General features: G+C 43.6%; 1 protein-coding gene across 1 annotated transcript in view; it reads right to left on the bottom strand.

Annotated features, from left to right (window-relative positions):
• Positions 1-710: 710 nt before the first annotated feature.
• The window catches only part of DAP (death associated protein), a 35,086-nt gene continuing 8,939 nt past the window's right edge, over positions 711-26,857 (bottom strand). The window contains exons 3-4 of the mRNA XM_083449725.1: positions 4,426-4,468; positions 711-2,377 (exon numbers count right to left, since the gene is read on the bottom strand). Of these exons, the coding sequence (XP_083305851.1) occupies positions 2,258-2,377; positions 4,426-4,468 (163 nt within the window). The 3' untranslated portion in view covers positions 711-2,257. The remainder of the gene's footprint in view (positions 2,378-4,425; positions 4,469-26,857) is intronic.

The following is a 26,857-nucleotide window of genomic DNA, read 5'->3' as shown; positions in this document are numbered from 1 at the left end:
TCGCATGTGCGCCTGCGATTTCCAGTGTCTGCACCTGCGGAGACGTGATTTCCGGTGTCTGCGCAGATGCGATTTCCAGCGCTGTGGAAGCGAGTCCTCGGCGGGGCCTCGCCGAGCGGGCGGCTTGGTTTGGGGGTGGCTCATGGGCCAGTTAAATGACCCCCACGGGCCGCATGTGGCCCATGGGCCTTAGGTTGCTGACCCCTGCCTTAAAATGTGAGAAAAGCATCTAGATTCACGTCTTGACCAAGACATAGAAAGGTCCAGATGTTGCAGACTAGGTTGCTGAATTCACACACAAGCTGGAGAGCAGTTATGGATTGACACCCTAGCAACACATGTTCAAGGGTCAGAGGAATGACCCAATGCAAGCAGCTATCATGTCCAATTTGTAGTTGGGGGAGTTTTTCCACGTGCAGTTCTTCTGTGACACTTTTGACTGTGAAGCAGATATTTCTTTGTGTTTGAAGAGTTTGCTGTTTGACCTAGTTTTCCTAGAGTTCTGTCATCAATTTAGGCATAACGATCCAGGGTAAAGAGGTTCCCTCTGTGCCCAATGGCAAGGTAGGCATCTTTAAACATTGAGGAAAACATTAGTATGCAGCCCTTTGTAAAGCTTTGACTTGTTTTACACACAGCGGCTGAAGAAACCAAACAGACCCCATTTCTGTTTCGTTTCAAAACCATGGCAGTCGTAAAATAATTACACATTTTTATTAAGCAGTATTTCAATGGGTTTTTATTATTATTAAACCTCTCTCCTCTTGCAGTTTTCTCATGTTATTCGTCATTAAAAATAAATGATTCTTCAAAGCCCAAGGGGAGTGGAAATCTTCCATGGTTGCCGGAAGAGAAATTGTAACAATGATTTATTAGCAGCCAACTTTTTCTGAAGTTATTAGAATGCATTGTAGTCTACAGGATTAAAAAGAAGAAGAAAAAAAAGAATGGTGTGGTTTCACCATTTAAAAAATAAAGTACCTATAAAAATGTAAATGAAATTTGGGTACAGCATTACAGAACCAAGTGATTCCGAAGTACAAGTTTTTTTGCATGACCAGGCCTAGCTTTCACCATAATGATTTTTACATCCCCCGCTCCCAAATCTAGCAGTGGATATCCTTATAGGCAGCTGATGGAGATCTTAAGGTGTGCAATGCAACACTCATCTTGTTCCCTAACGAGTGTAATGGATCTAACAGATATATATGAGAATACACACCACCATCTTGAGACCACTTGCCACACGCTAGAGCTAATTTATTCTGCTTGCTGTGAGGAAATAAAAGGACAAGTCATTGTCCACCAGTACTTCACATGTTACTGCATTAATATAACATAGATGTTAAATTGCCACTGTAGGATTATTCAAGTTTGTATATGGCGGGGTCCTTCCTGGACTGCAGGCACTTCAGATTGCAGGCAGAGCATTCAAACATGTGATTCACCCGGATCCTACAATTTGAAGCTGTATATTTAGGAATGGCTGTGCTGTCATGTGTTACTCCTGCAGGCTTAAAATCTGTTTCAAGTTTCTGTACTTTCTGACCATGTAGAAAGTGTAGCAATAGGTAGACCATCCAATCTTGCCATTTTATTTGGATTCTTGCCTCTTATTGCTCTGTTGTTGTTTTTTGGGGGGGCGGAATGTAGACTTTGGGCCAACCAGTTGGCTCATCTTTGGCTAGGCTGCGACATAAATCTCCTAAAGACCCACACTTTGCAAGAGAGGTCTACCCATCTGAGAAATTTCTGGTCCTTTTCATATCCTAGACTAAAATAAAAATAATTGCGCCGGCCCTCCCTCAAACATGTTTGAGAAAAAGAAGAAGAAAATAATAAAAATAATTGCAAGGATGCCCTAAAAGTCTTACTCATACATTGAAAACCTCTCACCAGAAGAGGGCAAGCAAAAAGTAATACACCTCTTCCCCTCCCAATCTAATGCATTCCAGTAGTGCCAAAATCCAGAAATGAAAAAGTTTAAAATAATTATTCAAAGCTCTAGGTTTTCCCAATCCCGTTACATTTCTATGACCATATTTTTTTTTATTGGCAGTACACAGGGACATGGTTTTTTTTCAGCTGAGTTGTAGGACTGAAGACTCTTCCCTCCCCACCCCCTCCCCTTTTTAACCATTTAAACCATAGGCAATTAAGGCAAAAGCATGAGATACCACTTTCAAAAGATCTGGTAGCACAAATCTCTTAATCATTCCATCCGTAAACACTATGGCTGGATCCTGGGACAGGAGCTTCATTTGCGAGGTTGGTGGATGTGTTGGTTGACATGTTGTGCGGGAGGATGCTTTTCCACAGAGGGATGCGGTTTCTGATGAGCCACCTGGGCTGCAGCTGGAGGGAAGTCTTTATCACCCTGATTAAAAAAACAAACACATCAGAATGAAAAGGAAAAGGAAAAGGAAAAGAGAGAACACCTGTCTCATCTGCAAGTTGTGTGTGTGTGTGTGTGTGTTTGCTCCAGCCTGACATGCCAGAATGTCAGATTTTCTTACAAAGTGTTTCTTGGGGCTACAGAATATGAGCTTGTGGTTCATATAAGCTTGCCTATTTCACAATATAAACATTTTCCTGTTGTTGAAATGACCATGGTGTATACAAACTGCAGCTGACCAGATCAGTTAAAATAAGCTGCTCTACAGGAATCTAGGAAATTGGCTTAAAATGCAGGTTTTGCACATTTTACTACTTATGAAACAAATGGCTGCATAACTTGGCAAGCCGATGTGTGTGAATTTGCAATATTACAACGAGAGCTTCCTGGTAGCTGTATCACTGCTGCCCACCAAGTGTGGGAAGACGGTGGCAAAGTCTCCCCATGGTATCCATTTTGTGACTGGTGCCCATAATCTTTCTCTAAATTCAAAATGTACATGCTGGTCCAAAATGGTATGAATAAGGCCATACAGTGGTGCCCCGCAAGACGAATGCCTCGCAAGACGAAAAACCTGCAAGACGAAAGGGTTTTCCGTTTTCAGAGGTGCTTCGCAAGACGAATTTCCCTATGGGCTTGCTTCGCAAGACGAAAACGTCTTGCAAGTTTGTTTCCTGTTTCTTAAAACAGCTAATACCCAGAGTGCATTGCTTGAAGAGGTGCAGTTGCGACTTGACTTCGAGGAGCAACTCATAGCACGAGGTGTGGTAGCCTTTTTTTTGCGATTTCTGAAGACTTCTGTGATTTTTTGAAGATTTTCCAGAACTTCTTTTGCAGCCATTTGGTAAGTTAAACTTTTAAAAACTTTTTTTGGGTTTTTGGATTTTGGGTTGGGGTGTTAGGAATTGAAGGACTTGGTGTTGGGGAAGGGTCTGCAAGAATCTGGAAGCTTGTGGGGTTTTTTTCCTGATTTGTGGGGTTTTTTTCCTGACTGCCTTTTTTTTAAAAAAAAATTGTCTGGCTTTGGATTTCTGAGTGGAGGGTGGCTGGGGGGGGGGTTCAGGGAATTGTTGAGAAGGGGTTTGCAAGAATCTGGAAGCTTGTGGGGGGGGGGGGTTCTGATTTTTTCTGACTTGCTGTGACCATTGGGGCAAACTGCATTTTTTGGAAAAAAAATCAGGCTTTGGATTTCTGAGTGGAGGGTGGCTGGGGGGTTCAGGGAATTGTTGAGAAGGGGTTTGCAAGAATCTGGAAGCTTGTGGGGGGGGGGTTCTGATTTTTTATGACTTGCTGTGACCATTGGGGCAACCTGCCTTTTTTGAAAAAAAAATTCAGGCTTTGGATTTCTGTGTGCAGGGTGTCTGGGGGTGGTTCAGGGAGTTGTTGAGAAGGGGTTTGCAGGACTCTGGAAGCTTTTGCAGGTTTTTCTGCATTTTTCTGACTTGCTGTGACCATTGGGGCAAACTGCCTTTTTTGAAAAAAAATTGTCTGGCTTTGGATTTCTGAGTGCAGGGTGGCTGGGGGGTGGTTCAGGGAATTGTTTTCTGGGAGGTTTGGTGCTTTTTTGGCTTTGTTCCGACTTTTTTTGACCATAGGAACGCATTAATTGATTTTCAATGCATTCCTATGGGAAACCATGCTTCACAAGACGAAAAATTCGCCAGACGAAAAAACTCACAGAACGAATTAATTTCGTCTTGCGAGGCACCACTGTATTCTGCACTATAAAGTGCATAGCAACTAGCCCTTTTCTGACACACAAATACACACACACACACACGTTAAATGATGCACTTTTCCATACCCTTCCCTTTTTGGGTTTTGTCTATTAGACTGTGCGCCTGTGGTCAGGAGCTGTCTTATCTTTCAATCTTTGTATGGCACTTAATATATTAGGGACGTGTGAATGATGACATAAATTAAAGGGGAGACATCAGATCAAAACCAAAAGGAAGTTGAAATTCACAAGAAGCTGGCAAAGCTTCCCTTGATTTTAAAACAGTTGAAAATTAACAAAGATAGAAACTCACCCTTGCAATGACTCCAGAAATGAACACAGTTGGTTTAGGTGGACTGGAAAATTAAAAGAGGAATATTCAACTATATAACTGAACAGTGCCATTTGATACAGCCAGAGGGCAAAAAGCCACAACAGATAATTCCAAAGACTTTATTACTCAAGACTTTATAATCAATTCAAACAAACACAGCAAGAGACACTCTTGGAAAATAACATTCTCATAGCAATCTCCATAAATTATCTATTCAGCCCATCCTTGCTGTACTAGTTAACGTACCAGAGGTGCAAACATGGCGGAGTTTCGAAGATTTATTCTTAGATGTTCCAGATTCAAAATTAAATAAAATAAAAATGGAACCCCAAATAAGCAATATGACAAGGCAGCAACAGGTCCTTCAGTCTACATTCTCTGGGGTTCAAGTCATCCTCTCCTTTTCTTTGATTGGTACAATGGGTGGTGGAGAGCTTGTAAGAGGTCTGTGGAAGGAGTGGGTGGGGCGAAGGAACTAGGATTACATTATCATCTGCTTTAGTGGGAGTTTAAAATGTGCTGTGCCCAGAACACAAAGTGGCAATCCAGCTTCTGGTGGGTCAAGTTTTAGTAGTAAACATCAATCTACAAATGGCTGACATTGAATCTGCTCCCCCCAAGGGATAGCCCCATTGATCCTCTGTGACCAATTCCAGTCAGGCTGGCAGACTGCAGTCCTGAACACCCTCCAAAAACTGGGTTTTGCCCCTCAGGCCCTTCTAAGTCTGGGCTTGGGCCAGGCAAAAGCTATGGTCAGGCAAAGAATAGTAGACACCGAGAGACAACAGGACTGTGCAAGATGCCCCGACTATAAAATTGGAGAAATTGAGAGATATATAGCCGCACCGGCAGCATATCTCTTCTTTCTCGTATCTAGAAATGCAAGAAGGGCCTTCACACTCGCCAGAAGCTCGGCTCTTCCCTCGCCGGTCCTGGATGGAGCCTTTAGAAAAGTTCCCTATGCTCAGAGACTTTGCACCTGTCCATTGGGAGAGATAGGAAGCCCAGAAAACTTGTTCTTTAGATGTCCCTTTTATGAAGAGGCACATCATTGATCCCCTACTGGTGAGGCTTGCCAACCTCCCGCAAAAGCAAAAAATTGACCTTTTGCTGTTACGCAAAGATCAGAAGATGACCTGGATGGTCGCCAGATTTTGTGTACAAATCTGTAGGCGCAGATCATCGCCCAACTCAAAATAGTCCGGCATGAAAATCCCCAAACTCAGTTCCATGGGTGACTCTGAGTCAACTCCCTGGGATAGTTTATTGTTGTACATTGTTTCTAAATTTATTGTTGCACATTGTTTTATTTGTCTGTTTTAACCATATTTGCACATCAGTTTCTAATGTTGTGAGTGCCCTTCAGAGGCTTCAAGAATTTTATTTTATTTTATAAAGGTAAAGGTAAAGGTACCCCTGCCCGTACGGGCCAGTCTTGACAGACTCTAGGGTTGTGCGCCCATCTCACTCAAGAGGCCGGGGGCCAGCGCTGTCCGAAGACACTTCCGGGTCACGTGGCCAGCGTGACATCGCTGCTCTGGCGAGCCAGAGCCGCACATGGAAACGCCATTTACCTTCCCGCTAGTAAGCAGTCCCTATTTATCTACTTGCACCCGGGAGTGCTTTCGAACTGCTAGGTTGGCAGGCGCTGGGACCGAACGACGGGAGCGCACCCCGCCGCGGGGATTCGAACCGCCGACCTTTCGATCGACAAGCCCTAGGCGCTGAGGCTTTTACCCACAGCGCCACCCGCGTCCCCTATTTTATTTTATAGTAGTAAACATAAGGCAAAAAATATAAAATCAGCCTTTAAGGCTAACACTACAGCATCAAAATCCAGGAAACCTAGCTATGACATTTCTGGGGAGGATGTTTGATTTACAAACTTTTCAAATTTGTGTTAAGCGCTTAAACACACATGACAGTAAGAAAAAACGAATAGCAAACAACGTGTTAATAAAACATGAAATCTAGTTTCTGCACAGTATTTGCTTGCCATGACATTTTCTGAAAGGCTTCATAATGGCAAATCTGAATTTGAATGATTTCCTCACATATTCTCCCTATGACCTTTCAATTTTCACTGTTCTCCGTCGAACCATGAAATTTTGGAGCAGCATTTTTTTGAGAAGCACTTGCAGCCACCAGATTTATCCACCGGCGTTGCTCAAAGAAGATGTTTGTAATGAAGCCCCTTGGGTCAAAGACGTATGGGCTGGTTCTCTCTCTGAGACAACTTAGGAGACTTCCACGTGAAAGCCGTTTCAATCTAAGGGCAACCTCTCAGGAAAAGGAGGCAAAAAACCGCACCAAGAGCACATGATTCTACCTCAAGTTGCCTCAGCTGGAAAAAACAAAGCTGGAAAAAGCCATCTCTGACAACCAACTAGTGCCCTCCTTTGTGGTCATGAAGGTGTTTTTGAGTCAGTGGATGCCTCCGCTAATGGAAGAGGACAAGTGACTTTTCCGAATCCCTTTGCTGCCTCAAAAAATCAGCTCCAGAGAGTGGAGAAACCTCCACATCAGAGTGGAAGTTGGCAAGAGGAGCTTGCAGACAGAACGGCAGATTGACCAAAATAAATAAATAAATCACCTGCCCTTCTATTAGTGGTAAAGGTAAAGGGACCCCTTCCGTTAGGTCCAGTCGTGACCGACTCTGGGGTTGCGGTGCTCATCTCGCTTTATTGGCCGAGGGAGCCGGCATACAGCTTCCGGGTCATGTGGCCAGCATGACTAAGCCGCTTCTGGCGAACCAGAGCAGCGCACGGAAACGCCGCTTACCTTACCGCCGGAGTGGTACCTATTGATCTACTTGCACTTTGACGTGCTTTCGAACTGCTAGGTGGGAAGGAGCACGGACTGACCAACGGGAGCTCACCCCGTCGCGGGGATTCGAACCGCTGACCTTCTGATCGGTAAGTCCTAGGCTCTGTGATTTAACCCACAGCGCCACCCGCATCCCTTTTATTAGTGGAGACACTGCTAAATCAAAAGCTCTACCATAAGTGCAAGGTCACCAATTGGATTCCACTTCCTGATATAATTTACTTCCCATGTGTCAGAGCCAGGCTGGGGCCATGACTTAGTGGACCTGCATACAGGCCTGGAATGTGTGTCTCCAAGCAAGTGTCTGAGATGAGTGACTGGAAGTGAAGGCTAGATGACGCTTGCTTGCTCTGTTCAATATTTTTTTTTGGGGGGGGGGGGGACGACACACAGGTGACTAGTATTTATACCAGGCCTAGTCTTTCCAGAGCCTTCATATTACCATCCAATTATAGGGGCCAATATTGCACATCTGTATTTCCTGAAGAAATCAGAGTCTGATTTCTGGTGCAAGACACCAATTCCCTGATTTCATGATATTTACAGCATCCTGACATCAGCAATGCTGCCATCTCTCCACAAATAGCTGCTAAAAATAGAAAGGGATAGAGAAATCCTGACAGCAGACTCCCCTCCTCCTTCTCCAATCCTCCAGAGAAATGGAAGGGAGGAGGAAACAGGGTTTCATTCTTTCAATTGCTTTGCATTCTGCTGGCGTTTCACGCATAGTGTAACCTACATTTCTAGTATTTTGTAAGCTATAAATGGCTGCTTTGAGGATATATTTAATCTGATGAAAACCAGTTTGACAGATGTTGTTTTGAAGATACAGCATACCATACCTTTCTCTCTAGGCTTTCGTAAATAAATTTTAAAAAGGACTGCCTCCTTTAATGTAGGGAACACTTGTTTTTAACAAATGCATTTAGCGAATATAAATAGATGCAATTTAAAAATAATAATGAAAACGAAGAAGTGCCACTATAAAACCTGAACTTTCAGAGAGAATAGTCTCATTTCAAAACATCATAACATATGGGAAGAAATCCAACACCTGCTTATGATGAAATGTTTGAAGCACTCGGTGCTTCTATTAAGAAATGCACCTGCTGCACATCAATATCTTCAAGGAGTTCATTTATTCTTAATCCTATAATATGGAATTCTAATATTTCATGATACTAAAGCTTAAACAAGGCAGATATTGACATTGCGGAGAACTCACACAGAAGACTGATTAGTTGAAAAGGCCACTAAACCAGTGAAATGAGATATGAGGAATACTAAAAAGTGTTTTTGCCTTCATCGTGTAAGATTTGAGGTCTTTAGTTTCATTATTATTCATTATTATTGTTACAGCGCTTCCATCTCACTTTATGAAGTACTCACACACCACTCTGAAGTCTATTCAAAGTAATTCACATACATCATTGCAGTAATCTTTACAGCAACTATACGGTAAAGGTACCCCTGACAATTATGTCCAGTCGCGACCGGCTCTGGGGTTGCAGCGCTCATCTCGCTTTATTGGCCGAGGGAGCTGGCGTTTGTCCGCTTCCGCAGACAGTTTTTCCAGGTCATGTGGCCAGCATGACTAAGCCACTTCTGGTGAAACCAGAGCAGCGCACGGAAACACCGTTTACCTTCCCGCTGGAGCGGTAACTATTTATCTACTTGTACTGGTATGCTTTCAAACTGCTAGGTTGGCAGGAGCTGGGACCGAACAACGGGAGCTGACTCCGTCGCGGGGATTTGAAGCGCCGACCTTTTGATCGGCGAGCCCAAGAGGCACAGTGGTTTAACCCACAGCGCCACTCGCGTCCCCAACTATACAGTAGGCCAGTATTATGTGCTTCTATATTCTCTCTCTATGAGGCATTGTTATTTGGATGTGGAATGGGGTGTCTGGCAATGCTATGTCCCAAAATAAGTAAGAGTGTGGGTTTGCAGATCTCCATGGAATTCAGGGAAGGACAGAATAGTTAATTATTATTATTTTTTAAATAGTATGTGCAAATTACTTAGGGAAATAACCCATTGCTCATACCTTTGTGGAAAACAGATAGTGGCTCAGATAAAACTTTAAGTGTAAAAATACTTTTAAAAAGAGAGAGTTCAAAAAGCACAGGGGAACTGTCAACTATTTTTTTAAAAAAATATGGATTTCCCTTGACCTGAGGGAATGTAATAAAAACCACCTAGTTGCTTTGATAAATCTGTAAGCAGGCACCAATCCTGTAGGGTCCAAAGGGAGACTCTAGCAGGGGGTTTCTTCAGCTTTTTTCTGCTCAACCTTCATTCTATTGTTTTCAATATTTCACCTGATCGACATGACTTTTCTAACGCGTGGTCCTGAAGGTAAAACAGGTTTGAAATGCTTTGTTGCCACTTCCTGATAATTTGCTTCTCACATATCAAATTCTTCGCTAGCAGATCGGCACAGAATCAAAGAATTCCAAAACACTTCGCAAGAGGGAGGGGTTTTTTTTGCCTGGCGAGGCTGAAAATGTGCAAGGATTTCCACAAGATGGCACTGCTGAGCCTCCGAACTTCGCAGAGAGGCAAACAAGCAAACTTAAAAAGACAAGCTGATCCTTTCTTCCTCTTAATTTTAGAACACAAGAGTTGCAAATAACGTAATTCTTTGCAATGGGGGGAGGACAATGCACACTCGTACATACGTTTAATTCATAAAGATCTCGATTGGAGAGTTCAATGAATCTCCTCCAAGGAGCTCATGGTGATACACACAAGATTTCTCATCTTAAATTCAGAACAGCCCTGAGAAGTAGGCTGGACCAAAGTCCCATTTATAGGTTCAAAGCACAGTTATGGACATAGAAGCATAGAAGGACAGCAGAACTAACAATGCCACCGAGCAGAAAGTTATGAAAGGAGGATTTTTCATGCAAGGTTTCTGACTGCAGGGAGAAGTCTATGTGGGTTTGCCACAACGTCGTCCCCCAAAAAAATTCCCATCAGTATTTCCAGCTCAATGTGGAAATGCAGGGATACTGGGGCAGGGCCACCAGTTGCAGCCCAATACCCCTTCTGCATTTCATGGTCACACATGGCCTTTGAATGAAGGAACAGAGCTTCTGAGACTGGGTGAGTGGGCATTGGAATACAGTGGACCCTTCGGTTATGTTACCTTTGGGTAAGGTTGTGAAAAAAGCAGATGATGCTGAGGAAGCTGAGGATAATGATGATGATGATCAGAGTTCGGATTCCAGCTCAGTGAGTGGCGCTGCTGCTGACAGCGACAGTGATGACACAGCAGACTACAAGAGCGCAAAGGCCTCAGTCAGACCATCTGATGCGTCTGACAATGAACTGGAAGAACCACTGTTCACCATTGGTCACTTTTCTCCTAAGAAGGAGGAGATGAGTCCAGATGCGTCAAGTACGCAGGTCTGAAAGGGCGACCAAAGGCAGACCTCCAAAGAGATTTGCTGATGAGTTTGCTAAGATGGCAGCTGCTGTTCTTAGAAGCTCAGAAAAGGTGTGGGAACCTTCAAGCTTCAATGAGGTTCAGGAGTTAACCTCTAAAGATGCTGAGCCTTGGCTAAATGCCATGAAGGCTGAAGTTGATTCCTTGAATAGGAACCAAACTTGGGAACTGGTATCGGTAGTCCCAGGAATGAGACTGGTTGGCAGCAAATGGGTCTTCAAGGCCAAGACAGACCAGAATGGCAACTTCCGGGTTGCAAACGTCGCAAACTGCATGTATGCAGAAGCGGTGCCTCATGTTGCGGACTTACTGGGGTACATAAGGAGCCCTGGAACGAATTAAGTTCGTATCAGGAGGGTCCACTGTAATTCTTTTTTTTTTCTAGTACAAGTCCAACACTCCATGCATTATATTGCACAAGCTTTTATATTCACACAAATAAAGACGTAGCTATACAGAAACAGTCTCTCAAAAATAACTATTTACAAACTGATTTTATAAAACTTCTTAGAGTTAAGTCTTTATGTGCTTTGCTCTAACTTAAAAAAAAATCAGTCATATGGAAATGAGTCATTGATCCATTTTTCTCAAGCCCACCTCTTAATTCGGATCCTGCGAGGACAATAACCAGACAGAATTTCTAGGTGTCAAGTAGCGATGGATTTTCCTTTTGTCCAGGGGGCACCAACCATTTTGGGCACACATCTCGAATCCTGCAAAAGTGCTATTGGTGCCAGTCACAAAATGGCTATACTGAGATGTGTGGCACAACACAAAATGGCTGTCTCATTTAAATGAGAAGAATAATAGGACCAAAAAATGCTCTGGGCATCAACTGCCCTAGCAATAAGCGGGGAAAGCACCAATATCAACCACAACTACTCACAAAGGGAAACTCTGGCATCAAATGAATTGTGGGTGTGGCTTTGGGATGGGCATTCAACATAGGATAAACTGAGCACACAGGATCTGAGCAGGAAAACCTAGCAGTCTCTGATGAATTGTAGATTTCCTGCATGATGGAAAAGTTAGTGGTAAACTGGCACCCATGGGTGCCATGTTGGAAATCTCTACTTTAGTCCCTCCTGTACTCCCATCTGACTGCTGTCACTGCAGATGGTGACAGCAGCCACGAAATTATACGACGCCTGCTTCTTGGGAGAAAAGCAATGACAAACCCAGGCAGCATCTTAAAAAGCAGAGTCATCACCTTGCCAACAAAGGTCCGTATAGCTAAAGCTATGGTTTTCCCAGTAGTGATGTATGGAAGTGAGAGCTGGACCATAAAGAAGGCTGATTGCCGAAGAATTGATGCTTTTGAATTATGGTGCTGGAGGAGACTCTTGAGAGTCCCATGGACTGCAAGAAGATCAAACCTATCCATTCTTAAGGAAATCAGCCCTGAGTGCTCACTGGAAGGACAGATCCTGAAGCTGAGACTCCAATACTTTGGCCACCTCATGAGAAGAGAAGACCCCCTGGTAAAGACCCTGATGTTGGGAAAGATGGAGGGCACAAGGAGAAGGGGACGACAGAGGACGAGATGGTTGGACAGTGTTCTCGAAGCTACCAATATGAGTTTGACCAAACTGCGGGAGGCAGCGGAAGACAGGAGTGCCTGGCGTGCTCTGGTCCATGGGGTCACGAAGAGTCGGACACGACTAAACGACAACAATGTACTCCCATCACCACAGTTTGATGGAAGGTAGCACACAGAGACAACATACTGCAATCTCTCCAATCACTGGTCCTTGTCCTGGGCCAGTGGAGGGCAAAAGGGAGTGTGAGTGGTGGAGGATGGAAATGACACTAATTCTGTCCTTTACTGACTTTCCCAGCAAGACTACTGTAATGCATTATACATGGGGCTGCCCTTGAAGACCGCTCAAAAGCTTCAATTAGTGTAGAACCTGTCTTTTAGAATACTAGCTGCTTCTACAAAGTGGGGCCCAATTTTGAAAGAACTGCACAGACTTCCCATTTGCTTCCAAGCCTAATTTAAGGTCCTGCTACTTTTGTTTATTTGGTCTTTATTTCCACGGAGTTCAAGAGTCAGTAAGAACAAATATGCATGGCTAAACTACCTCTGAGAAACTGGTTCTGAGGACCATGTCGTGAAGTGTTTTCAGATATGTATGTGAGAAACTAGTGAGTATACTCCTACGCTTAAAAAAAAAGAGAGATAATTTTTCAATGTTCAAGAGAAGCAAAATATGTTGGGTGCAAGGTCCCCGAGCTTCTAATAATTGTGGATTGATTCCACTTGCTTCTGGCTTTAAGTGATACAGACTACACAAATGCCCAAATCTTGCTGAAGCCTCCAAGAAGTTCTTCCTCTGTTCCAGCTCTCTCTCATTCATGATTTTATCTGCACAAGCAGAAGGAAGCAAATGCCCTCCTAAGAATTGAGCTGTTCTGTGGGCAACGGCTGAAAGAAAACAGCGGGAGTGAGAAAAATGTTTACAATTCCATGTCCCAAAGGGCCACTGTTTTTTGTTTGCTTTAAGTCACGTTAACTACCAGACCGCAATCCATCGCTGGGACAGTGCTTCTAAGAAGACAGGCTCAGGCACTAGCTCTTAAAAACAGTAATTCATTTCTGCCAGATCAAAAGATTTGTGTTTACAAGGCATTTGTGAGGCACTATCTAAAGCTATAGGCTATCTCTCCTTTGCAAGAGGGTTTATTTATGAGGCATGTTAAGTTTCTTGATCGCAACTATATACCTACTGGTAATGCCCCCTATTAATATTATGCTAGCTATGTGTGTGCTTTGTGGGTATTGAATTTTTTCTTCCATGCACAGTTCTTTTGCCAGTGTACAACTTCCCCCTATCAATGATTATTTACAACAACGGCTTTTCACATGCATGTAATTTTCCTGTGAAGAAGACAGAGGCAGGGATATAAGGCGTACTGCTTTAATTTTCAAATGAGGCATTACCTGCAAATGAAGGGCACTGTCAGGGCCAGACTATGGGTGGCTACACCCGAATCTAGGCTCTGCCTCTCAAGATCAGTCAGTGAAGGTAGAAAAAGCTGTGGTCTCAATTGCTACAAGCAGCTGGTATTGCTCCACAAACTAGATAAAGGTAGAATGCCATGCCCCTAATACCTATAAAAAACCCCAGCCAGTTTGGGGGATTCTTGCTGTCTCCCACTTGCAGTGTTCGTTGCCAGTAGAGAGATGAAACTGTGAAGGACCAAAGAAGTGCTTTCTTCTTCTAGGCATTGTGCCATTTGATGACCTTTCTCCATTTTTCACACTTTAAACAGTTTCCCTCTAACCCCAAACCAGATTTAATCTATACTGCGTTTCTACAACAACCCCTTTTGCTTCTATACCCAAGCGTATATGTGCACGACTATAACCAAAAGCAATACACACATACATGAAAACCTGGTGCCCCTTCCCAGATGTTTTGGACTACATGAGCCCCTGGCAGCACAACTATGACGGCCGCCACTGATTGTAGTCCAAAAGCAGCTGGAATTCCATTGCCTGGAGAAGCCACACTAGAACATGGGAAGAACCTTCTGGAGCTAAACAAAGGCTAACCTAGTCCAGCATCCCGTTTGGTACAGCATCCAACCAGATGCCTCCAGGAAGGCCACAAACAAGACGCCTGGTATCATTTAGAAGCACATCAGTGAGATTCTATCAGTGGTGGCCAAACTTGGCCCTCCAGCTGTTTTGGGACTACAATTCCCATCACCCCTAACCACTGGTCCTGTTATGTGATGGGACTTGTAGTCCCAAAACAGCTGGAGGGCCGAGTTTGGCCACCACTGGATTACATCCAAAACATTACAGAATTACCTAGTTAAAATAATGAAGCGCGGAAAATGGATTTCAGTTTTTTAGACCGAAGGCAGAAGTCTTTGGGGTGGGGGGAAAGAGTACCTTGGTCTTAATTTCATTCACAGGGTGGGGGTGGGGGGAAATCAGACACGCCATCTGCCACATTACGCAGATTACATGAAGATTAGTGTTGCTCAAAAACACACACTTGCAGCTCCTGTTTCCAAAGCAGCATGCCGTTTGGCATTACATAAATGGCTGACAGCAGCAATAATCTGCAGAGAGCCATCCAACCAGCTGAGTGGCATCTTAGCTTAACGTCTTACTGCCACCAAGTTATGTAAATGTGTCCATTATTTTAATTCTAGAATGTGTCTGAGCAAAGCAAGCATGCAGTGCTCCTACTTTCTCAATGCACTCCAGTGGGCTCTGTTAGCATGAATGGAATATGGGGGTGGGGTGGGAAGAAGGAGAATGACTGTCAATACCTTGCCTCCATGCTTTGGAACAATTTTTAAGGGCATGCCAGTAAAAGGTAAAGGACCCCTGGATGGTTAAGTCCAGTCAAAGGCAACTATGAGGTTGCAGCGCTCATCTCACTTTCAGGCCGAGGGAGCCGGCGTTGGTCCACAGACAGCTTTCCGAGTAATGTGGCCAGCATGACTCAAACGTTTCTGGCGCAACGGAACACCGTGACGGAAACCAGAGCTCACGGAAACGCCGTTTACCTTCCCGCTGCAGTGGTACCTATTTATCTACTTGCACTGGTGTGCTTTCAAACTGCTAGATTGGCAGGAGCTGGGACAGAGCAACGGGAGCTCACCCGTCACGGGGATTCGAACAGCTGACCTTCTGATCGGCAAGCCCAAGAGGCCCAGCGGTTTAGACCACAGCGCCATCTGCGTCCAGTAAACACCTGTTTCATGGAATTAATCAACCTGCCACCCTGAGATCTTCACATGAAGGGTGGTATGCAAATTTAATAATATCAATAATATAAAATATTGATCCTTTCTGGTTACATACTAATTATTGTGGAGTCCTCTTATAATCAAACATCACTTCAATTGTGTGCAGTCAAAGAGTGGAGGAAACCCATCAGTAAATCTCAACTGTTGGTATAAAAGGATTGTTAAGTGACCAAAAACCTAGGTTAAGCTAAGAAGAGTACTGAGGCTGGTTGATAACAGGGAAAGCCTAAATAATTCTCCCAGAGAGCATGAGAAAAGCAGTGTGAACTTATATATATATCCTATTAACACATCGCTGAGGTTTTTTGTTCAGGTTGTAGGCTGGCCTCTAACTTCTTTAGAGTAGACTTAGAGGGTCAAAATACTATTTCTCCCATGTCTGGTTTTGAAAGGGAATCTACCCTCTTCCTAACGGAAACATTATCCTAACAATTGTGGATTTTCTCATAATCCATCATAATGTCTAACCTTATGTTGAACTCTACTAAGCTTTTTAGCCTCAAAGGAATCTTGTCAAAAACAAGCTTCACTTGCTTGTATATTGTGTGCCCAAAATACACTATTTTATCAGTATGATTTCGGCTTAATAGGCATGTCTGTGAAGAGTGAACAAGTATACAGTGGTACCTCGGAAGTTGAACGGAATCCCTTCCGGAAGTCTGTTCAACTTCCAAAACATTCAGAAACCAAGGCACGGCTTCTGATTGGCTGCAGGACTGGGCGGGTGGGGAGGAAGACTCCTGCCTAAAACCTTGGAGAGGAGAGGCACTGCCAACCGGTGCAAATAATGAGGCAATGGGCTGGCTTGGTTTAAGTCGACTTACTTGCCTTGTAGGAGGCAGATTTTTCATTTATGTGCCAGTATCCGCCACTGCCGTCACCCCAACAACATGCAAGAGAAAGCCCAGGAACGACGACCGACTGCAAATTGGCAGTGGCAGCCAGGCAATTGTCTACCTAGCCAGGACTTAATCCAGGTTGATGCCTGAAATCCTATTCTTATTAGCAGCAATTATATTTTTTCATTTCAAAGCCAATATCACTGTGCTACCCTGTCAGTTTTCATCTTATCCTGGACAGAGCCTCAGAGCATTCCATGACTGTGAAAGAGGCAATTTTAATTATGTTGGTTTGGAAGATAACAATACCTTACAGAGCTGACCCCTACTTATCTGGGCTTGAACCAATTCTTTTGAACTTCTGCTTTGATCAAAGGAAGAAACCTCACTGCCCTTTTAAGGTTCATTGATGGAAGTCTCATATGACCAGAACTTTAGATGAAATTCTAACAGCGCTATAATTTTTTTTTTTTAATCTAGCAGTGCAAGTCTTACCGACTTTTGCAGGGTGCCCTGGCAAACCATTTTAAGGAAGCGCCTGCTTTCAGTCTTCAATATTATCAAGCCTCTGGTTTGCAGTCTGAAGGGAAAATCCGCTTCTTGAGTTATCTGGCAAAACCTTTGTCCCACGAACCACTGCGCTTTGATGTGCTGGTATGCTACTTACAAGGACAACATTTTAATTCTTACATGTAAGGGTCATTTAAACTTGTGAGACCCATTTGCATTCTGAAGTGGCATATAGAGCCTAATCACAGTTACCTTTAAAGTCGGCACTGATGCTATCTGAACTGCATGGGATGGATGTTAACTAACCACAGTAAGGTGCGATAGCAGAAATTCGCATTCCAAAACAGAGAGGACAGAGGCACACAATTTTGCAGGTAAGCCATCACCAGTGTTTCATTTACATCAGCAATTAAAGCTTCTTCCCCCAGCACCTCCCCGTCCTACCCTTTTAAAAGGATTATACAAAAGTAATAGGGATGTGGGTGGCGCTGTGGGTTAACCCACAGAGCCTAGGACTTGCCGATCAGAAGGTCGGCGGTTTGAATCCCCGTGATGGGGTGAGCTCCCGTTGCTCGGTCCCTGCTCCTGCCAACCTAGCAGTTCGAAAGACCGTCAAAGTGCAAGTAGATAAATAGGAAGGTAAATGGCATTTCTGTGCACTGCTCTGGTTCTCCAGAAGCGGCTTAGTCATGCTGGCCACATGACCTGAAAGCTGTATGCCGGCTCCCTCGGCCAATAAAGTGAGATGAGCGCCGCAACCCCAGAGTCAGTCACGACTGGATCTAATGATCAGGGGTCCCTTTACCTTTACCTTACAAAAGTAATGCCTCCTCTTTTAGTTGAGCAGCCATAATTTTCCCAACACTGCACATTCAAAGCACAATATTTCAAGTTCAATTTAAATACTGAATCACACCTGACCTAATAGCTTATACAGAGTGACGGAATTACATTTGTCGGTTGCCCATTACCATTGTAACTCAAGTATTCAAAGAAGTAAAACAGTAATTAATATACTGATGGGGGAAGTGCAAAGCATGCACATTTCACAGGATATATTGATTTTAGTTAGATGAGAAGCGATTATCTAGCTTGAAAACATTTATCAGGTTCCCTTTAAATTAAGAAACTAAACAACAAGACGATCTCATAGTTTTGGTTTGTGGAGTATTTAGAGATTGCTGGAAATTTACAGGTGTGTATGGACAACACATTGAAGAACTCTTAAATCCAGCCATCATTCCTTCTACCACTTCCAAATCTTCATTCAGGTGTGTTTCAGAAGACAACGTGCAAAGGGTAAGTAAAACGTACATAAAGGAAGAAGCGAAGGCAATTTTGTTTAATATGCTAGAAGATAATAAATGATGATCAACCTTACTACAAAAATAATACAAAGCTAAAAACTCCAGTCTAGGAGAGCTCAGTTACTCAGCTGATTGGTGGTTTCTTGACAGACCTTCAGACTAAAACTTTTTCACTCTATATAACATTCACAGGCCATTCTGGAAGAATCTGAAACCAGTAGATTAAACTGGAACCACTGAGTAATGGCCATTTGCTAATACTTTAGCAAGTCCATTCCAAGCCACTCTATGTGTACGTCAGCTGTGTCTTTCCTACACATCACATAAAACCCTAACTCCTCCCCCTTAACCCCTTTTCATGTTTCTCTCAGATAGATCGTAAGTTGTTCAGAAAAGGACTGTGTAATTTCTGAATAGCATACTGTTAGTATCCCTCAAAAGGTAGCATATTTTAAATGAAAACAATGTATGAAACTTTCATTTTAATCCGGTTCTGCAAGAGAACATTACAAAAATGGGAGGGCAATGTGCTAAAGGTCTTTTTCCAGAGCATGCAATGCTGAATGCTGAACTTAGCAGCTATAGATCAGAGCCTTACCAAACAAATACAGTAGTACCTCGGGTTACAGACGCTTCAGGTTACAGACTCCGCTAACCCAGAAACAGTACCTCGGGTTAAGAACTTTGCTTCAGGATGAGAACAGAAATCGCGCGGCGGCGGCGGGAGGCCCCATTAGCTAAAGTGGTACCTCAGGTTAAGAACAGTTTCAGGTTAAGAACAGACCGCCAGAACAAATTAAGTTCTTAACCTGAGGTACCACTGTATCTTGGTAACAAGGTATGTGCAAGTCAAGCAATACTTACCCAATGTCAACTGAATATGCCCCCCCCCCTTGTGTGGTCAAGTAAAGCTGCACTGGAGACCAGAAGGAGTTTTAATTTTGGAGCCTTTCAGACAGCTGGCGATAAGGTAGATGTAAGAAAGAGCATGCAAACCAGAACAGTGTTCTAACAAGACTGTGAAGTTCTGAACTTGCTTCTTTAATTGAATGGCCCCTGGTATCCCAAGTAGCAGAGCAATTTTACTGACCCAACAGCATACCAAAAGTGAGTGATGTTTCGTGTATGTGTGTGTTTTAAAAGGAGCATGAGTCAAGAGGGCATGAGATCATGCATTTAAGGGATTTGTCTCATTAAAGGAGGCTGCACAATCTGTTTTTTCTCACTGCGCAAGAAAGATAAGAAAAAGATACTACCCTGGGTATAAAACATACACTGGGTAGCTGAAAAGCTTGCAGTAAATTTGTGAGAGATCTGTATTCTTACAGAAATGTGCTTCTAAACAAACAAACACTGAACTGTGACTTGAAGGACTAAGTATGTCAAGATTGTTTGGGGGGGGGTATTGTTTTGTTGTTTTAACTATTTGTGTTTTTACCTTGTATTTTATCCTGCGACTCGCCCTGATGAAGGGCAGTATACAAATCTAAATAAAATGAAATAATAAAGTAAAATAAATAAGGGAAATATTAAGGGCAGAAACATGTCCACCCTTTTCATTTATTAAAGCTGCTGCTATAAATTAGGATGCAGTCTTTATGCCCAGTTGTACACAGTTGAGTAAACTGGGCATAATCAGATGGAAACTGGATAAGCACCTCTGAACGCAAATGGAATCTGCACATGTGCTATTGTTCTGTTGTATAATTTCAACTGAGCCAATCGTGTGAAAATGCGTGCAACCACCTGCCTTATTTCAGGTGGCATGGGGCTTTGGGAGTAAACAAGCCAGGATAAAACCGTGACTTCAGATCCTGCCTTCTTGGGAAGCCACCGCTTGAACCAAGCAGTTCCCAGAATTCAGATTCTACACGGGACTGTTACATTGACAAGTTCACCAATTAAATATCACTTTGGCCCGGGTTTCAGAAAAAAAGCAGATGAAATGGTAAACCTTTTTTGACTATGCCACTTCAGACTGCAGCTGGGGAATGCCATAAATACAGTGGTGCCCCGCAAGACGAATGCCTCGCAAGACGGAAAACCCGCAAGACGAAAGGGTTTTCCGTTTGCAGAGGCGCTTTGCAAGACGAATTTCCCTATGGGCTTGCTTCGCAAGACGAAAAATGACGAAAATTTTCAGGGTTTTTTTTTGCTCCCAAACCCCTTATTTTGAATCGCTAAGCTGCTAAAAGCATTTTAGCAGCAAAACCGCTAATCCCCCACCCCTTAAAAAGCCGTTTTTAGCCCTTAAAATGTCAGTAGTGCTAATAGCGCTACTCCGTCAATGGGCTTCCTTCGCAAGACGAAAAAACCGCAAGACGAAAAGACCCGCGGAACGGATTCTTTTCGTCTTGTGAGGCACCACTGTAAATGCTCGTTCATAGGAAAAATTCTCTCCGTGCAGAAAAATGGATGTCGGGGCCTCCTCCTCAAAATGCAAAATAGGGGATTTTTATTTTTATTTATTTTGTATGGGGGCTCGTTCAACCATGCGACTCCCCACCGGCAATCTGAAGTGATATACAATCAAGTAACAGGTTTATCAATGCATCTGTTATTTGTGAGAACTAGGCAGTTGTATAAAACATAATCATGTTGACTGAGCACAATGTGGTAAAGACGCCATGCTATTACAGTGAAGCAGAACAGACAAGCTTGCTTTAGCAACAGCAAAAACGAGCGCTTTTAAATGTATGATTGAATGCAGATATGATTTCATATCAGGTTTTCAAAGCATAGCCTGAATACCTTGTTGTCAAGCTTCAACAATGTAAGATTAGGGTATCAGGGCCTACTTTTAATCAAGAATGCCTTGAAAACCTGCTGCAGTGCAGGACATCAAATTAAAAAGCTTTGAGGGCGAAACCTGTTCTTTGCTCAAGGTGGCATTTAGAAAGAGAAAAAGAGGAGTATCCTGGGTCATTTCAGTATCAGTTTAAACTATTCAAGAGGTAAAAGGACTTGAATTTAACCCAAAATAAATATTTAGGGAAAGGTAAAGGGACCCCCTGACCATTAGATCCAGTTGTGGACTCTGGGGTTGCGGCGCTCATCTCGCTTTACTGGCCGAGGGAGCCGGCGTACAGCTTCCAGGTCATGTGGCCAGCATGACTAAGCCGCTTCTGGCGAACCAGAGCAGCGCACGGAAACACCGTTTACTTTCCCGCCGGAGCGGTACCTATTTATCTACTTGCACTTTGATGTGCTTTCGAACTCCTAGGTTGGCAGGAGCAGGGACCGAGCAACGGGAGCTCACCCTGTCACGGGGATTCGAACCGCTGACCTTCTGATTGGCAAGTCCTAGGCTCTGTGGTTTAACCCACAGCGCCACCCGCGTCCCCAATAAATATTTACTCCGGTTAAAAACCCTTTTTTGCCCTGTCCACTGGAAGCAAGATCAAAAGTCAGGGGCAAATATCTCCCTTTGTAAACATCTGCATATCCAATATGGTGGTGGAAGCCTGTAATTTAGGAGCTATGGGCAGAAGCATGGCACAGTGGTGTCCTTCCTTAAATACAGTAGCACTCACAAGGAATATGGACTGGGTGACAAATCTGAAAAATGCACTGACCTTCAAAGCTCTCTGTCACTGTTGGGGGTGGTTAGGCAAGGGAGCTGCAGAGAGGTCATTTTGAAAGCTACCAACAAACAGATCAAGAGAACAACTGGAACAACTTGTTCTACATCCCCTTTAGTTGCTGGGAGCATTCTGTTCACCTTGAATATTTGTAGTACTTATCAACCTGCCTTGGGGCAGGAGGACAGAGAGAGAGAACAGGTGTGTTTGCAATAGTTAGAATTTAATTTCTGCCACACAACAGTAACCTTTTCAGATCTAGACCTTGCCTTGAATGTCAAGCTCCAAGATGAACGCCACTTTTTATTTTTTTAAACACATCTGTTTTTGTACCCCTCACTTCCCCTCTTCTTTTTAAACCAAATTAAAAACAAAACGATGCCACTAGCGAGAGCAGTCGACTTGTGGGTCATGACCCAACCACGCTGAAGATCCAATGGTGTAAACTGCTGGAGTAAGGGCATGCCAGATTCAGACCATGCTTTTGTGTGTGTTTTTAATACCGTGGTACCTCGGGTTACATACGCTTCAGGTTACAGACGCTTCAGGTTACAGAATCCGCTAACCCAGAAATATTATCTCGGGTTAAGAACTTTGCTACAGGATGAGAACAGAAATCGTGCTCCAGCGGCGCAGTGGCAGCAGGAGGCCCCATTAGCTAAAGTGGTGCTTCAGGTTAAGAACAGTTTCAGGTTAAGAACAGACGTCCAGAACAAATTAAGTTCTTAACCCGAGGTACCACTGTACTGCAAGACCAAACAATGGGGTCGAAGGCCTTGAAACCGATCTAGAGTAAAAATACGAACAAAAGAAAGAAATACTGAAAGAGAACTAGATGGGATAGCAGCAGATGACGCCTTTAAACTTGGATCTACTGTAAAGCAAGAGATGGAGGACCTTTTTTAAAAGACACAGGGAGAAAGCTGGACAGCTTGTATTCCAAGATATAGAGATTCATAACCAACTTTTACAATGGTTATTAGCTTAAATTTTGTTATTTAAAAAAACAAAAAAAAACAGACTGGAACAATGAAAAAATGCTAGGGAGGTTGCTTGCATTTTAAAAAAAAATTCTCTTACCCTCTTTCCGTACAAAATCAAATATTTAACTCTAGAACTTGAAGGTCTCTGGACTATTAAAACCATTTTCACTAATCACCCTCATGACCTACCCCCCCCCCTCTCTCACACACACAGAGTTCATGTTCCTCAGAGACCCAGTGTGGTATAGTGCTAGACTCAAGTTCAGGAGACTGGGATAAAAATCCCTGCTCAGCTATGAAGCTCACTTGTTCATTTTTAGACGGTTTTTCTCTCTCTCTCACACACACACAAACACGAACCCCATTCAAGTATTAATATCACTGATAATAATTCATTTGTACTCTGAAGCTTAACAGTTGACTATGGTAGTGGGACGCAGGTGGCACTGTGGTCTAAACCACAGAGCCTAGGACTTTGCTGATCAGAAGGTCAGCAGTTCGAATCCCTGCAACGGGGTGAACTCCCATTGTTCGGTACCAGCTCCTGCCCACCTAGCAGTTTGAAAGCACGTGCAAGTAGATAAATAGGTACTGCTGTGGCGGGAAGGTAAACGCTGTTTCTACTCGCCAGAAACGGCTTAGAAATGCTGGCCACAGCTGTCTGCGGACAAACGCCGGCTCCCTCGGCCTACAGAGCAAGATGAGAGTGCAACCCCAGAGTCGTCCACGACTGGACCTAATGGTCAGGTGCACCTTTACCTTTATGGTAGCAATAGGGTTCCTTTCTTCCTCCTCTGTTCTCCTTTTTATCAACATTCTTGCCCAACCCTAGCCCTTGCATGATGGAGAATGTAAAAGAAAAGTCTGTGCAGTTGGAAAGTTCATAGAAAACATTCCACCCAGTGGAATGGCCATATTAGCCTGCTCCTGCAACAAGTGCTGTGTTCAGGAATTTGCCAGCACCTGCAATGCCTCCAATGTCCCCCAGCACATAGGCTGCCCTTTAGAGGATAATGTGATCAGCACACAGGTCCGTAAAAGGTTCCAAGCATGTACAGTAGAACATGCCTAGAAACTCTCCCCGTGATCGGAACCCTGATTAGACAAGGGCTGCCAACTGCAGCGAGTCTTCTAGGAGCACTCCAAAGTGTTTTCTAGGCGCCCTGAAGTCAACATGGTTAAGTACTCTCTAAAGACCTGTGTACTAATCTCATGGAGGTCTAAAGGACAACTGGCACACCCACTGTGGGTGGCGCTTCCATGCCAGCTCCTGTCCTGTCCTCGTTTACAATGTCACGTGTCTGGGCAAACACTTGAACAGAGCCAAGGAGCTTTGCACCGTCGTAAACACTAACAAATTTATTCCTGAATAAGCTTTCATGGATCAGAGTCTACTTTCTCAGTTCCAAATGGTAGCTGAACCAATGGTTATGGAAGACTCATTTCAATCAACTGAAGCAGGATATTTCACAGCCAAATAAACTATGGGATTTTCAAACACCGCAGCCTGAATTGATCTCAGAGTCGAGCGTTCCCCCATCGCCAATCTTTTGTCATGTTTATCTTTTTGTTTGTGCAAACTAGCAAGCCTACTGGTTCCGTGCTTTCATTTTTATACCTCATTTGCCTCAAAACGATCATAGTCCTTATCCTAGCCAATTATCTAAAGCCGGTTTTGACTTTGAAATATAGAAGATAAACTATAGCAGCAATAAATGCACAAGCAAGAACCACAGTTTTGGATAATAGCACCACTGAGGAGAGGAAGCTCCCTTTCTAGCTCAGATCAAATAAATGCAAACAATCTTGTTTGTGAAAGAAAGAAAGAAAGAAAGAAAGAAAGAAAGAAAAGAAAAGAAAAGAAAATGCCTTTTGAGGCCACCCTTATTTCTTTGCTAAAGTAATTACTGCCTATATTTCTTGGGGCGCACAAGCAAAGGCTAATAAAGGCTTTAATAATTAAACAGAAATGCTGCCTGTTTGTCCTTCAAGTGTATCTGTTGCGTTAACTTTCTAGATTTTGACAGACAAGTCGGAATGTAATTCTACGCCTGCCTCACGCAAGCAACTCCAGAGGCCCAACAGTTATGATCATTTCAGTCTAAATAGCTCAGAATATTCCACCCCCCATGTCACCACTTGTGACAACAAATGATCTTGCAAAATGATCTATTGTCCTCTCAGGAATTCCTAATCTAAGGTTTTAATTAAAGTTCTTCATCTTAATAAATATGACACGGCCAAGCAACAGCCAGCGTACATACGACTGCCAATCAAAACCAGGATCTGGCGCTGAATGAATAAACAAAGTGAGAAGAAGCAAGGCAACTGCACAAAACCAGCTCTTAAAATAATTGCATAAATGTTTCATTTTTTATCAGAAACACGGAGGCTGAAAACCTGTAATATTTATTTAGGGATTTTATATACTGGGCCAAGTTCAAAGTCAATAAACAAACTAAGATGAGACTCCATTATGAGTTTTTCAATCACGCTAACTTACATTCAGGATTTATTCGCTCACCATTTGTTAAGTTCAACACAATTCTTCTGCCATCCACAGTGCAGAGTGCGAATGCAGCAGAGGAGTGTGATTAACACTATCTTCAGTCTGCCTTGTCCCTACGATCAAATGTTCACCACAGTGGTAACTACGTGTCTGTCTGGGGTGTAGAACTTCAGACTACAAGTTGGGGCTCATATAACAGAACATGAGTTCCTATTAAAAAAGGATCCTGCACATAGACAGTGGAGAAGGGTAGGTTAGAATGTCTACGTCAGTCCATTTATGTGTTGAATCCCTGTCAGGGGAAATGGCTTGGTGTAAATAAATATACTACTAATAATAACTGAGTACAGTCGTATATTGGATCTTGAACGCCTTGTGAGTTGAATGTTTTGGCTCCCGGACGCCGCAAACCCGGAAGTGAGCGTTCCGGTTTGTGAACGTTCTTTGGAACCCAAATGTCCGACGGGGCTTCCGATTGGCTGCAGGAGCTACGCTTTGGTTTCCAAACATTTGGGAAGTCGAACGGACTTCCAGAATGAATTCTGTTCAACTTCCGAGGTGTGATTGTACAGAATGCATAGCCCAAACCACGAGAAGCCTACTGCTCAATGTCAAGGGAGAAAGCTCCTACGAATCAAGCCTAAATGTACAACCCCATACATATCTTGAGCCCCGCAAATAGACACAAACTGGGCCAAGAGGGGAAGGTTAGGTGCCTTTGTGGGGAGACACTTCCACTAAGTATATATACCCTAATCTTTGCCAACCTGGTGCCTTCCAGATGTTTTGGACTACAACTCAGTTCCAGCTAAGAAGTGAGAGAACAGGGCTAGACCACATCTTGATTCAACACTCTCCATGAATTATTTTGAAGCCAACATATTAACCTTTGTTGCTCTGCCAACAATTCAGTTGTTATCTTTGGCTGGTTATCTTCCGGCTCCCCACTTTAATTAGCTGGGAACTTACCTATTGGCTAAGAACCTAATACAAACAATTCTCTAAAGGTTATTCCCACAAGACTACCCTAGTAAGATTCCTTTTTGCAAACACTTACAATTCCTTAAAACATCATGGTTTCACCCGAAGTAAACGGTGGGTGTGTACAATGTTCAGAGAGAGGAGAAAATCCCTGTTGTGTGATTTATTTGTTTTTTGGCAACTGGAAAAAAGAATCTGTTTGAAATGTTAGTCATGACTAAGGCTGTGATCCCAAACGTATTTACTAGGGTCTACTGTCCCAACAAGTTGGACGCGGGTGGCGCTGTGGGTAAAACCTCAGCGCCTAGGACTTGCCGATCGCATGGTCGGCGGTTCGAATCCCCGCGGCGGGGTGCGCTCCCGTCGTTCGGTCCCAGCGCCTGCCAACCTAGCAGTTTGAAAGCACCCCCGGGTGCAAGTAGATAAATAGGGACCGCTTACTAGCGGGAAGGTAAACGGCGTTCCGTGTGCTGCGCTGGCTCGCCAGATGCAGCTTGTCACACTGGCCACGTGACCCGGAAGTGTCTGTGGACAGCGCTGGCTCCCGGCCTATAGAGTGAGATGAGCGCACAACCCTAGAGTCTGGCAAGACTGGCCTGTACGGGCAGGGGTACCTTTACCCTTACTGTCCCAACAAATACAATGGGACTT

Source organism: Podarcis tiliguerta (assembly GCF_965153285.1).
Source record: "Podarcis tiliguerta genome assembly, chromosome: 7".
NCBI lineage: Eukaryota > Metazoa > Chordata > Lepidosauria > Squamata > Lacertidae > Podarcis > Podarcis tiliguerta.
This window is presented reverse-complemented; position numbering and strand designations above follow the sequence as displayed.